Source organism: Patagioenas fasciata, chromosome Z (assembly GCF_037038585.1).
Source record: "Patagioenas fasciata isolate bPatFas1 chromosome Z, bPatFas1.hap1, whole genome shotgun sequence".
Taxonomy (NCBI): domain Eukaryota; kingdom Metazoa; phylum Chordata; class Aves; order Columbiformes; family Columbidae; genus Patagioenas; species Patagioenas fasciata.
Genome location: NC_092560.1, coordinates 65,973,000 through 65,988,113, shown reverse-complemented (window position 1 = coordinate 65,988,113; position 15,114 = coordinate 65,973,000). Strand labels below are relative to the sequence as shown.

Genomic DNA, 15,114 nt, shown 5'->3' with positions numbered 1-15,114 from the left:
CTAGTTGGGAGCTCCTAAGTCTGTCCCCCTGATTCAGATTCTCTCCCTGTCACTCTCCTGAAGCAGCCAGGCGGCAGAAACCTGCTGACTTCATGAAGACCACATCGAAGTGCCACATTGAGCAAACAAATAAAACAGCACCAGGCGTAAGGAAACTAAATGAAGCCATTACAGCACAATTTTAACTCAATTAAGTGCTGTACATTGATTTATCGAGAAAATATCACCTTATATAAACAAAGACTGCTTTGTACAAGCATACATCAGCAACAGAAGATATTCTACGCTTAATCTACTGGGTGAATACTTGACTTCCCAAGATGTCAGCTGTCTTTTTAATTTTCATTTCTCTTCTCCTGGCTTTAAAAAGAAAATCTAAGTTGGTAATTGGTAATTAATGTTTCTCTGGTTCAAGAATAAATACTGGCTTACAATATTTGCTAGTTTTGTCCTGAATTACTGCCATGCACTTAATTCTTATTACTGGAAAACACCATATACTTTTATAACAGGAACAACTTATCTGCAAGTCATATGTTTAAAAAGCAAAAGCAGTTAGTTTTGTCAAAAATAATTTCTATGGACATCGCTTTACATGAATTAAAATTCAGCATAAATAGAGACTAGAAACTCAAATCTTTCTGAACCATGCAGATTTGAAAGTTTCCTAAGCAAACTCAGCAGTTTAAACATAGTTTAAATGCCACATTCACTCAGAATAACAAGAAGAAAGAAAATATTGTGGTATTTCTCTTGGAAGTACATGAAAACACTGAAGTGAACATATTCAGCAACCAAACGTACTGTGGAGCTTTTGTGTCATAAAATGAGACATTAAGTATAAAACTGTCTAAACCAACATGCACCTTTGCAGAAATACATCTCTGTTTTCAGCCTGTGGCATGAACTTACAGCAAACAGAAGGTCTCCAGGCTCCTGGGGAACAGGGAGTTCCTCCAGGACACAGACCAAGATCCTGAGAGTATGTTCCAGGACCTTTACACAAACTTGGGTACAAGGTGTCCCAGGAGTAAAACCAGGTGCTGGGTAGACTGCAGTACTTGTTTAAATCTAACCAAAAATCCACACTTCTGCAAGCTCTGCCAGTGTTGAATTTTGGCATCCTATACCACTCACGCAGAGCAAAATGTAGAGGGACAAGCTATTTCCTAACTATGATCTGAAGTCTGGGGTATTATTAAGACCTAATAAAATACGCCACACAGTCCAGTAGATCTCCCAGGGCTGTCAGAAAAAGGGTAACAGTGACATAATGATAAATATGAGTCCCCATATGGACACTCCTTCAAAGATCCAACTATGAGGGATTGTGGACTCAATACTGCCTGGAGGGGGAAATGCTTTAGGGTCTCGCCAGCTCAACTTTTAGCTTTCCTTAGCATTTCTTGGCAAACGGTTTGTTGTCATTTTAAATATCACTTATGGAAAACTGTAATAGTAGCCACTTAATAGTTTCCCTCTGTTACTGAGCAATAGCAAGCAATTAGCTTAACTCAGTTCATCTTCTCAGCAGATACTTGGTTAGGTCACTTACTGGCTTCCAAGCCACCACCGCGGCCAGAATGGAGGAGAGAGGACAGGCTTTGCTCCATGGAGTTTTTATTTCCTGCTACTTACCGACTCTCCAATAAGTCTATACGCCTTAATAATGAAATCAAATTGAACCATCCTGTTGGTTCAGCACAGCATACAGACTCCCTAGAAATACTGTTATCCTAGGCTATAAGCCCAATTCTTACCACCTCCATGCTTACCTTTAACTAACAGAACCATAGCCTCTTTCTTTTTAGCAGCCCACGGCCTCACAGCAATGAGACGGTAGACTTCTTTGTCTATTGTTTGTATATTTGATTTAGCAGAAAATATGCAATTCATTTTAAAATAAGAAACCTGAGTTCTCCTGGATATGCATTTATTAGGGCCCCCATTTGTTATTATGAGTTCAAAAGTCAGAGCTCTCTGGTCCCACTCACACTAATATTTTTACAGCTTCATTCCTGTTTAAACAGGAAGGGTTTGTACACTCCTGAAATTCTTTGAAATATTGAAATAAAAGAAGCTGTTATTCCCTATCGCTTGGTTAAAAGGCTTTTATCTTCTATCATCAATTTCTTAAAATTGCTTGAAAATACTCACTTTGTAAACACAGCTTGATTTCCAAATTGCCCTTGCACAGATTTCACAGTGGCAGTACATTCCAGATTCTGATGCTTTAATTCCTGAAGGAAAACTTTGATCTTTGGACAGATTTTAGGGTTTCTTTTAAACAGTATTCCTACTACTTTATTACACCTGATTAGTTCAATCTGTTGATATGTATATTCTACTCCAAGACAAACTAACTGCAAAATAACTTTAAGAAGGAAGAGGACTTGTGTCATATTTGCGTTGTCACTTGGTCTAAGTACCAAGAAAGGTGGAAACACTCCACTCAAGTTGTTCCAGAAAAAATCGGTGGCTGACTAAGTGCAAAGCAGCAGGGACAGTCCAGCATAGGTACAGCTTACAAAACTGGAAGACATCATTACAACCCTGACTTCCTGCACAACACAGGCTGGAGAGAGAAAAATCCAATATTCTCCATTTGCTGCCTTCCCGACAGCAAGACTCAAATTGCAGTGCCAAGTGAAAATGACCCAGATACACTAACAAATTTACTCCTCACCTTTGGGTTAGGATGCCGGCTAATGATGAGACTAACAGGACCTGGACCGCATTCACTCAGGATGGCATAGGCTTCACTTAATGCTGCATGACGCAGACTCACTGAATCTGCCTCCAGGATCTGGTCACCTCGACTGCAGGGAGACATAGAGCCAGTCAGTCACTTCTGCTTTTCACAAAAACATCTGTGCTTTTGACTGATGGTCAAGCTTTTTCAAGGATGTAAGCGTCTGCAAAAGATCTGACTTGTGAAAAAGCCAGTCATGCACGTGCTCCCAGTGATGTGAATGTTTTAAGTCCTGTTTACTTTGGGAGGTAGGTCAAGCGATCCCCTTTGTACTTATCATCAGTGCCACAAACCCTATTAAACCAACAGAGAAAACTGGCTGCATTTGGACTAGGCTGAAAGCAAATTTCACTTTCAGTTTTGCACTCAGATATTTGTTGAGCACAGAAGAGGAAAAATTAGATTCAGATGGGTTGTTCCTTCCCATCACATTGAATTTCTTAACACAGACACTGATAAGAAATCAATGATTTGGATATGAGTTTATGAAATGACCCCAGGAAAAAACATTAGCCTGATAAGCCTGTATTTTTTTCAAATAAGCATCAGAACGATCTAAAAGGAAAAAAACCAACCAAACAAAAAAAAGCACAAACAACCAAAAATCCCCCAAATAAAGCAAAAAAAACCTCCAAAACAAACAAATCAAATGAAACCAAACAAAAAACAAACCCAACCCAAAACAAAACAAAAAAAACCCCACGCAACAGAAAAACAACTCTTCTGAGAGGAAAGCATAGATTATTTAGTTTTATTTTCCCAGTTTCATAACTCTTACTCATTGTGCTTGGACATCCGGAACTATTCTAAAGAAATGATCATCAATTAGGGATACCATTAAAGCAATCTCCATAATTTCTAAAGCATTTGGTTTAAGCAGACACTCTCAAACAATCTACTACTGCTAATTTGGGCTACCTGTGACAAAGGAAATGAGTTTCCACTGTGACTCCACATGCCAAAGGCAAAATGGCAATTACACGTGGCAGCCCTCAGTAACCTGTACTTCTGGTACAGGCGCAAGAAAGCAACAGGTGACCTATCAGTTGTGTAATCATGTTGCTGCTCTGCCCATCCTTTAGATTTACACAGCTATTAGAAACAAAACAAATGAAGTCACTTAGATAGGTGCATGATTGAGAGAGGGAGCTCAGATACAGAGGAGCTGGATTCAATCCCATTCTGGTATAGCAAAGCCAGTATTCGATTATCAAAGTTTTCCAAAAATCAAAACCATCCTACAAGTTTTGGCTTATGGAGCCATAAACTGCTGACGGGACAACAGAAGCAAAGTCTCACAGAAGCAAGTTAGAAATCTGGGAAGCACGCCTGGATATAATCAATCATTGAAGCCTAATAAAAAATACAGCTGTTGCATACAGACGCAAACAACACTGCAATCTTTTCCGAAGACGCTTACAAAAAATCAACTTAGCATTAAATACTGTCTCCTATAGACATTTCTGTACAGTAGGAACTTCAAAGGGTTTTGATAGGGCTGCCAACATAAAATTATCTTCTTCCTTTATTCCAAAAAATCAAACTGCTCTATCACAGTTTTCCTGGTGGGCACGGAAACAGAAGGCACTCTCTTTCCATGTCAAAGCAAGGCATTTCTCAGCCTCTCTGTACCAGTGCCCACACGACTGGTGTGGGTCACACAGTCCCAGGCCTTCAGCGCAGTTTCCCCTCCTGAGTGATGCTTGGAGCACCCGCCAGCATTTATGCAGGAACACAGAAAGGCGGAAGATTTCCTCCAGCGGTTTTTAAAAACGAGGCCTCTAGGAGAGGACCAGCAAATAACTTCCTGTCACTTAATCCAATGTAAAGCACAGGGGAACCCTCGGAATCATTGGTTGTCTCTCATGGTTCCTTAACGACATCCAAACTCCATGACAGAGTAAACTAGACGGGCAGGTCAGCCAGCAGCGATCCTGCCAGACAGACACTAAGGGTAGAAAAGCGCTGCTACACCCACGGGCACAGTCAGCTGCAAGAACATCTCCCCCAGCTCTTTTTAAGAGAGTTTCAGGTGACTGAGCTTTGAGCAGAGCTCTGCAAATTCCCTCCCAATCTGGGGTCTCTGGCTGCAGCTCTGATAAAAAGACACGAGGCTGCACTTCTTGCTGCCCCCCTTTCTCAAAGGGTGCTATTAGGCTCAGTGTTCTGTATAGAGAATTACAAAAACCCCATATGATTATGCTGCTTCCAGCACAGAGAATAATGGTTCCTCCGTATTTGACACCTCTTTGGAAAGTCTTCATTTAAATGTTTTCTTTGAGGTGAACTTGTAGGTATAAATCCCCTCCCTGCTACACCAACCAATTAGTGAAAACAAAGTCTCGATCAATTTTATTATGAAAGCACTCCAGCATGTTTCTGCTTTAACTAACCTTAACCTGCCATCCATTTTAGCGACTGATCCTGGGGCCAGGCTGTGAATGTAGATCCCGGGAGAACTGTTTTCCAGTGTTAGACAACAGGCACCAATGCCGAGCCCAACCCCTGGCTCTGTGCAAAACAAAAGGTACAAAGAAAAGTACTGTTATTCTCCACAGATTGTAATCACACAGGACACACAAGTGTTTGTTTTCCCACATCCCATTTGAGACCAAGGCTCATGTATTGTTTCAGGGCTGCCCTTAGGTGCAGTCAGTCAGGAAGCCAAGACCAACACTGGAAATCAGGATTGAAAATATCTGATCCTGACTGTTTTTTGAGATCCATCACTGAAAGGAACCAGCTCCACTCCCAGCACATTTTCTGTGTGCCGTGGGAACCTCCTGCACATGTCACACAAGTTCTGATCTGCTCCACAGCACAAAGGAGTCAGGGTAGCACTCCAACAAAGATGTCACTGAAAATTATGGCAGAAAATCTGAGCACAGAAGATGCTGCCAACTGTACTGCTCTCTTTTGCTAAATATTTGCATGGTATCCCTCAGCAAAGAGGCACAAAGAAAGGTGAGGCATTTGCTCTGGTTCAGTGATCTCCTCTGTTCACTTTCACCTCTGTTTTCCTTCAGGTAACAGCATTCCTGAAGTAGGAATTGTTGGACATCTTATCTCATCTCTCCAAATTTTTAATCCTACCTTTAAAATCAGCACATTTCAAACCTTTAAAACAGGGATATTTGTCCCACAACATATAGCATATGCTCTAAGCTTATCTTGTGCAATTGCTGATGAGAGCACCCCTGAAGCAGCAGTTCCAACAGCTCACCTGGGCAATTCTGAGCACTCTGTGTGTCTTTGCCTTCCCCAGAGCCACCCTTTACAGGAAGGGCATGGCCATTTGGGCTGCCCAGAGGCTGACTCACATTTTGCCTGGTAACAGCCTCCTTCTCTCATCAGCATAGACACTGACTGCTACTTGGAAGTCTCCTCACTCTGGAGCAGCAAAATCTGCAAGGGAGAACTTTTCATTGTTTTTTGCATCAGAGGATGTTTTTATCCCCTATCCTGTGGTTCAAGATCAGATGGTCACGGGTAGGAGGCCTGGACACTAGAGCCTCCAGCCTGTTTCCAAAAACACCCCTAAGAAGCAGGGTTTCGTTCTCCAAGCTCATTTCAATGGATCCTCACCTTTATTGAGTGTCACATCCATAACGATCCTATCCTTTGGGCCAGGTCCTTTGCGGCTGGAGACGGAAGAGTCCGCCTCATCAGGGCCGGTGACCGGCGTGCCACCGCTGGCGCTGGAACTCGGGGAGCTGGAGCGGCTCAGCAACGTGGGAGCCGCGCTGGGCGTGAGGCTGGGGCTGCGCAGCCGCGTCCGCACTGTCAGGGTCACCACTCCTTTCTTGAGTTGCTGGAGAGACACCAGACAACCCCAGTGAGGTGATGCGATACACTAACATTCGCCAGTAAACCTGCATAGAGTAATTTGTGGCAACACAACAATATAAAGCCCAGGGTGCTAAACGGCATCAATCTCTGCTCTGGTACATCTGTGTTACCTTAAACCTCTGAATGGCCTCCTGATGGGTCAGCCCTTGCAGAGACTCTCCATTAACTTCTAGGATTTCGTCCCCTGGTAATTAGATACAAAAAAATGAAGTCAGCAATATACAGACTATGGAAATGCAAAAAACCCTCCTATACCTAAGCTGACCCACTACTATAAAGATTCCAATTAACTGCTCAGTAAAAAGCCTTTTACTATTCTCAGTGTATTTTCACGTCTCTTAATGCCTTTACAAGTTAATAGTGAGGAATGAGCAGAGTAAAGATCATTCTTCAGCAGATACGCTTAGCTTGGCATTCTCCTGCTAACGAATAGGACACAAACACTATAGATTTTAACTCGTCTGAAAAGAGCTGCTCACAATATAAAGTTCAAAAGGACTACATAACTCCCTTTCTTTTGTGTGTATCAACAGAAGAAACAAGAATGTAAGTGAAACACTACAGCACATCAGTCCAAAGCCGGTTTAGAGAAAACTGGCCTTGCTGCAGAAAGCACATGTGTCCTCTTACTAAATGCCTGTAGGCGGGCGAGTAGTCCACCTGCCCTTCCCACCCCAAAGAACACATCCTGTCCCATTTCTACCTGCTGCTGGGCTCTTGGTCTTACTGCTTACACCCATGTGTGCTATCTACCTTACCCACCTGTGTTGATATATCTTCATTTTGTTAAAGAAGGGCATGTAAGCAAGATCCAGACTCACTTTCTTCAATCTTACTTGCACATGTGCAGAATTCGATGGGGTGATGCTATCAGTCAAGTCTACCCCTCCTCTCCTTTCCTTGCTTGAGTTTAAAAAAAAAAAAAAGGGCATGCAAGCTCTGAATAGCCTGCAAAGGCTCACCGGGCTTCTGGGACTGCTGCTACTCACTGGCTTCCCAACCTATGCTGCAGGGATGCGAGCTTCCCTCTGGCAGTAAGTGTGAGAGTTGGCACCAAAAGCAGCCTCAAATACAACAAGTGTGATGAAATGTAGGGAGGAGAATGATGATATGAGAAGGAGAGAAGTAACACAGGAGCAGCTTGAGACAAGTAACACAGGAGCAGCTTTCTACGGTTGAGAAGTAACCCAGCCCCTGCAGAAGGGTTGTAAACCACCCATCTTCACATGTGGTCACTTTGCGCTTTCAACAAGACACAGGGACCAGGGTGCAGACACAAACAGAGCAGGCTAGATATCCAGCTCAGAGATCAAGACTGGAAAACCAGTACTAAAATCAGGATGTATCTACTTCTCTAACCATCTGGGTGATCTTACTGCCAATCCCATCCTTGCCCTTATCTTTTTCTGGTTAGGACTCTTACTTGTTGATTCATGTCAAAATCGTATCAAGAGTCTCAGAGAGCACATGGGCCCAAAACAGCCTCTCCCAAGCATGTCCCTCTGTATAACCCCTTCTTGGAACAGCATCTTTAAGCCACATGTTAGCTGGACAGATTCGTTTCACTGCTATCAATGACCCTTTCCCAGTGAAGAATTGCACCTTACAGTTTGGGCAAAGAAAGTCCACTGAAGAGAAAGAGAAAAAACCCCTCCCTTATGCTGTAGTTTCCCCTTCTCAATATAAAATGGAATCAAATTAACTGCTAGGAATGGTCTTCCCCAGAATGGACAAACAGGTTGTGTCACATCCTGCACTACCTCTTGCTGATGGCCGGGTGCCTAAATAAAGCTTTACTTGCGTTTTTTTGCTGGTCTGAAATAATACCTCACTGTGGTCCTTTATATGCAGCTGGATTCTCTCTACCATACCTTCTTTAAGCCTTCCATCAGCAGCCGCCGCTCCATTTGGGAATATAGTCTTCACAAAAATCCCCATGCGTCCACGAGCAGAATCCTGACCTCCCACGATGCTGAATCCAAGACCCTACAGAAAAGGGAGGAGAGGATGCTCAGCTGACACCTTACTTGATTATCACCTGTGTGACAAAGGATGTCGATAATGTACAAGACACAGGAGAGATGCAAATAGAACAGCTGCTGCTGAATTGCACTGCCATTGTACCCTCGGCTTGTATTTCCTGACTTACTTTCACTCCAATATTAACAGACTTATCAATTGAAAAAATAGCAGCAGGCATCCTAAGCTAAAAGGCAAAACTGCTATTGCAAGACTCATTTGTTTTAAGCCCCATGTCAATGGCTTTTTCTTATCCTTTTACCATTTAAAAACTGTAACACATTGCTTTTAAATTGACACTGGATTCCTACCCTGTATCCAAGAGTAACGGTAGTTTTCTCTGCTGTCACAGATCCTGCATTTCCTCAGGAAAAAGAAAAGCTCAAGAAGATGACATAAGGTCAGTGCTGTAATGTCAGGAATGCAGCTGGAAGGGGGCTGGCGTGGGGGGCTGCCATGCACATGTACATTTTTAATCATTCTGGAGAGATGTACCATGTTGTATTTAAATAAATCTAGATCAATACATTCCCTAGGGCTCCATCTGTTAGCTCTTGCCCCTGTGCTGCCCCGGCTGGCTGCAGGACTGTCTTGTGAAGCTGATCAGGGGATGGATGAGCACAGCAGAACAAACCTCTCCCCCTCCTGCTGAGCCATTTCCCAGTCAAATCACTTTCTTGATCCCTTCCACACCATATTTCTGCTCTTGTCACTGCTGTACACGTATTTTACAGAATAAAGAGGAAAGTCACCAACCAGGTGAACAAGGGAATTGGAAAACTGATGTGCTTCAGTGACCAGAAGATAGGGTTATTATTAGCGCCTCGGGCACAGCTCTCCAGCTGAGGAAAGCTGCCAGGGCAAGCACTAACACTGTGTTTACAACCCAACACAACAACCCGCTCCTCTGTTTTACTCTGTGAATATGAAACCCATTACTGTTCTTATGAGCTTCTACTAATTTGGTAAGACATTACTGATCTCTAGAAAGAGAGCATCCCAGTGTCCATGTGCAACATAAAATAATTCTTTATTGGGCAACTAGATTCACAGAATCACAGAACAGGCCTGGGATGTCTCCAGGGATGGGGCATCGACCACCTCTCTGGGCAACCTGGGCCAGTATTTTATCATCCTCATTGTAAAAAATTTCTTCCTCAAGCCTAGCCTGAATCTACCCTCTTTCAGTTTAAAACTATTACTCATTGTCCTACCACAACAGGCCCTGCTAAAAAGTCTGTCTACATCTTTCTTATAAGCCCCCTTTAAGTACTGAAAGGTCGTAGTAAGGTCTCCCTGGAGTCTTGTCTTCTCCAGGCTGAACAACCCCAGCTCTCTCAGCCTGTCCTCACAGCAGAGCTGTTCCAGCCCTCTGATCATTTCTGTGGCTCCTCTGGCCCCTCTCCAACAGGTCCATGTCTTTCCTGTGCTGAGGGCTCCAGAGCTGGACACAGGACTCCAGGTGGGGTCTCACCAGAGCAGAGCAGAGGGGCAGAGTCGCCTCCCTCGACCTGCTGGACACGCTGCTTTTGATGCAGCCCAAGATACAATTGGCCTTCTGGACTGTGAGTGCACATTGCTGGCTCATGTCCAATATTTCATCCACCAGCACCCCCAAGTCCTTCTCAGCAGGGCTGCTCTCAGTGCCTTCATCCCCCAATCTGTATTGATACCAGGGGTTGCCCTGATCCAGGTGCAGGACTTGCACTTGGCCTTGTTGAACCTCAGGAAGCTCACATGGACCCACTTCTTGAGCTTGTTCAGGTCCCTCTGGATTAGCAAACAAGCTATGGAAAACGCAAAGCTCCTGGCATCCTGCATGGACTCAACAGTTCTTCCCACAGGTTTGTGGGGTGGGCTGTGAGCAATATGGCTTCAAAGCACTGTGGTTCCCACACTAGCTCACCTTCCTGGAGAAGCACTGCCACATCAAAGCAGAAAACCAGCCCTTGCCGATTTACCTACACATGAAGAACCAAGTGCACACAGTTCCCTTGTGGAAATACTTTTCAAGTCCCAGGTCTGCATAGAGATAATAAAGGAAATGCTACTGTACAAACTATACACAGTGCAATTCCTAACAGAGGTAATCACTCAAAAAGTGGGTGGAAGGCACCTAAAGGAGCAGCTGTTTGAGGTGATTCATGATAACTAGAGTCTGCATGCTCCCAACTGCTTTGTGATGCCTCAGAGCAAACTGCAGAAAGGCAGGAGAGGGCAGCTTATCCCATGGGGAGAAATATGCTAATTCTTATGAGAAAAATTAGGTCCAAAAAATAAGCAAGTGGATAACAAAATATTCACTTGGAAATGTCATGAGAGACTTGAAGCTCACAAAACAAAGCAAGTTATAGCAACCGTGAGTCAATCTATCCAGAGAAGTCACTACTTCTAACTCTTTGCTAAACCTAAAGCACAACAAGGAATTTGTTTTCTATTTGAGCTTGAAAGTCAAAACAAGTCTTTTTAGTCCAAAACATATACACCTGATGAATTTAAAGAGTATTTCAGAAGAAGGCATGTATATTTTTAGCATATGTAAATGACAGCTCCAATCCTATTGTGCATTGGATTAGGGAAAACAATAGACACATAGGTTAATGCTTGTCTATTTTCCCTCAGTATTCACTCAGCTGCTATCATGCAAATGCAAACATATTACTGGAGGGAGAAAAAGAGGACTCTATGACCCAGAGAATTGAGTGCTCTCAGATAAGCAATGAACCAGGAATTTTTCTTTGGGTTTAATGCTTAATTTGCAGTGATTTTTTTTTAAATGTATCCAGATTCCACAGAGATAAAACATGCTTGTCCATAAATATGAGGGCAAACAGGTACTCTTCTGTAACTGCACCAACTTTGCATAAGATACGTATTTATCGATCTGTTATTAATATTTGATATCTTAGTAATGACCAGGTGCATCAAATCAGAATGAAAGCCACTCTGCACCAAGTGTGTGACATGAATATCACTTTCCCCATATTTTGCAGGTATAACTTTGGCATTTACCTCTGAAAATGTGATTTGTTTATCATTATTGTTATTATTGGCTAACTCTAGAGGTGCTGGAAGTCCTGGGTGTGGGAGACAACTCTTGAACACCAGCTCTTGCTATAAGTGTGAGTGCAGCCTCACGCAGAAATCCTCACCTTGCCTTGTCCTTTCATCAGGACGATGTTGGAAATGATGGATGGCTGGGTCAGTCTCCATGGAGATTCCACCTGGGCAGCGCTGAAGGAACGAGTAGATTTCTTCACGATATGGTAGTCCTAACAAACATCAGCAAAGAAGGGAAGTTGCTCTAATTGCTTGGCACAGGCACTGAGGTCTCATACCAGCAAAATCACGTGTGTTTGGGCAGAGGGAGGCAGATCTTACACATACATTCAAAAGAATGTGCAAGGGATGAAATACTAGCTCATTACAGTCAAAGTGAATCTTGCCACAGTAACTTTCCTGCATTTTGCACAGTACGATCATTTTGTAATGCACCCATCACAATTTAAATTAAAAAAGATTAAGGGTAACCTCATGAAATACTGAAGTCCTTATATGCTTAAAAACCAAACCAAAACAAAAGACAACACGCAAATATAAAAGCCTACATCATCAAGTCATTAAAATTAAGATAAGCAAGATTTTTTTGTTGAAGTCCTCACATCTCTAGAACTGCAACTCATAAGATCAGCCTCCTGGCCACAGCAAGAAATAGCCCCCACACCATCCTCAGAGTAAAACAAGTTCTCCACAGGTGGCCAAACATTCCCATTTCGGTGTGCAGGGCTGATTTCAGTCCCCATGATGTACCTACGTGGCCTTGTTTCAGTACTCTCATCTCTACGAGCTCCAAGCAGATCTTGAAGGACTGAGCACAGCCAGGTGCTCAGAGCCAGTCCTGCCTTTCCACCCACCTGTCTGGCTCCCGCCGACTCCAGCTGCTGGGGCAGAGAGTGCTTTCGTCCACCCCGGGAATATTTCACTGCTATTTCGTAACTTGATTCACCATTTTCCACAGTCAGCTCATCATCTTCTCCCACAGACTCCAAGCGGGATGCAGCACCTGGGCAAAACCACAGAAACAACATCCCACAAACATCTCAGAGCTGCTTTATCCTCTCGCCAGCACGCAATAATTGCCTCCTGTAAATCCCCACTTAAAGAGTGCCTTAAAAAAGCTTCACAGTTACCAACCTGGCAGTCAGAAAGTAGTTTTGATCATCCTCAACTAAAAACTTTTCTTGCTGTCACAGGTGTTCTATGATCTTTTAGTGATGCTGAACTCCCCAGTGCTGTCGCTCATGGTAGTAGGGAAAAGGGGAAGATAATTGAGCCGGTAGCTCAGGGACAGAAAAGAAATTCAGCTGTTCTCACCCAATGACACTTGCCAGTGCACTAAGCTCTCAAGCTTCATTTATTTAAAAGACCTGACACTGTAGCAGCATTCATTTCTGGAGGTGTCATGTCACTTTGAGGGAATTTTTTCTGGAATGGAAAAAGGAAAAATGTGCCAAATAAACGCTGTTTTCTTTCCTTCTGGGAACGATCCTAGTAGTCTTAAGCAGGAGAAGAGTGCAGAGTTCATGTAAGAAACAGAATTATTTGTCTTGAAGGACATCCTGTAAGTAGCGCAGAGTACCCTGCTCCTCGCAACGGGGATCCTCCAATTCTCATTTCCTCTGAGGTCTCCACAGGACCCTCAGTCACAGCAGCTCCCGCAGATTTATCCTTGCTATTTCCCCACCACGCAGGGAAGGGCAATTAACTCCTATTTTACAGATGAAAGCCAAGACGTAGCCAGGCCATATTCGTGCAAGCTGGATTTCATGACATGGTTTTAAGATTAAACTAAGTTAAGTTAGAGTTGCCACAGAAAGGGGCAGCTCTGCTTTCCCTTCATCTCCACTGCCCCATCCTTTCTCTGAGGATGGAGCTCTCAAGCCATGGGCTGAGGTAGATCCAATGCAAATTTGCCCAGGAGACCCACAAACCTATTATCCGCCACCTCCTCCTTGCCTGGAGGCTGTGCGAGCATCGCTGCCAGCGCCAGGGAGGGACGGAGCCCCTTGTTTTCACTCAGCATTAAAGCAGTTCTGCTGCCACATCCATAGTTGGAACTTGTACCCCCTGCCCAGAGTGCGATTTAAACCCGTTCCCTGCGTTGGGGTGTGAAATTATCTCCGGTTTTGAAGCTCCCCTTTGCCGGGCACACAGGCCACTGCTGCTGCACACAGCCAGGATAGGTACCTTGTCAGGACCCAGCATCCTGGCACTCCTTTCGCTTCCGAACCCTCTTGGCACCTACAACTAATCCTTTCCTGCCACCTCTGCCTCCATTCTTCTAGGAGAACAGGTACATTTCTGTGTTTTCTGCCCATCTCTGAATGCAGCTTCCGTTCCTGTGCTGCATCCCAGGCCTGGGGATGCTCCAGCCTCACCCACAGCCCAAGGGCATCAGCCCTCACCAGAGCTGGATCCCCAGTGAGCCACCAGCACACAGCCACAGGGCCTACAGGCAGAGCAGCTCCCTGGAGCACCCTAAAAATTTCTGAGTAAATGAAAATTAAGGTGAATACAGGAGGGAAGGAGATTTGGAGAGCATCAGAGAAGAGAATGTGTTTGTGCTCTGCAGACAGGTTACACTTAGGACTTGGGGAAAAAGCAACAGAAAATTTGCAGAGTATTCACGATGAGTATTTTGGCAACAGAACATTGCAAGATGATCCCCACCTCAGTGTTAGAGCACACTGAAATATATAGGGAATGCATGTGTTAAAGAAGAGTGAGAGAAAAAAGAAAGAACAAGAAAACAAAAAGAGAGAAGCTTCCAAAATGTTGCTTCATCTTTCTGTCCACACAGTAGTTCAAGTCTTACAGCTTGGATTTTCCTTCCAAATTAAACTAATATGCTCTCCAAAGGAAATGAAAACTATCTCACTTTCAGAAAGCTAAAACAAATACACAACATAAAAATTCAAGTATTGTTATCTTTTATCTACCCAATTTTACCTTGGGATCGACTTCTGTATTTCAGTATGCCACTTCCAAGAGCTGGACTCTGGTTGTTTCCTTTGGACACTTCTGCACAAGGTGAATCTTGAGACTTCTCAGTTTCCACCCCCTAAAAAAGAGTTATTTAAAAAATAAAAGCTTACTTGTTTGTAAACCAGAGAAGCTGATGGAATTCCTCTCAGTGTTACTAAGGGACAAAGATTCCATTGCGCATCCTCTTTTTTTTCCAGAGCACATCACTGTTTTAAGCCAGCACACATTTCTGTAAGTCATTTTCAGCAGTACCTTTCAACATTACGGCAGATCTTAGCGATGAGTACTCCTACAGCTCAGTACAGTCAAAGATTCTCTGCAGCATGCCACACTAATGCCCCCAGAGTGTCTCCCACATCCATAGCATCTCATTCAGGTGCTTCCACACGCATTTTAACAAATTTTTAACATAGCTCTTATTGCAGTTTGTTCAGCTTAGCAGTATGTTC

The 15,114-nt window shown here is 43.7% G+C and overlaps 1 protein-coding gene across 10 annotated transcripts in view; it reads right to left on the bottom strand.

Moving 5' to 3' along the window:
• Positions 1-15,114, bottom strand: part of PDZD2 (PDZ domain containing 2) — a 203,301-nt gene that overhangs the window by 22,309 nt on the left and 165,878 nt on the right. For all 10 annotated transcript variants that reach the window (XM_071802550.1, XM_071802551.1, XM_065861791.2 and 7 more), the window contains 8 exons: positions 14,630-14,741; positions 12,535-12,683; positions 11,773-11,892; positions 8,473-8,587; positions 6,712-6,785; positions 6,338-6,563; positions 5,146-5,263; positions 2,687-2,819 (listed from right to left, as the gene is read on the bottom strand). In XM_071802550.1, coding sequence (XP_071658651.1) covers positions 2,687-2,819; positions 5,146-5,263; positions 6,338-6,563; positions 6,712-6,785; positions 8,473-8,587; positions 11,773-11,892; positions 12,535-12,683; positions 14,630-14,741 — 1,047 coding nt within the window. The remainder of the gene's footprint in view (positions 1-2,686; positions 2,820-5,145; positions 5,264-6,337; positions 6,564-6,711; positions 6,786-8,472; positions 8,588-11,772; positions 11,893-12,534; positions 12,684-14,629; positions 14,742-15,114) is intronic.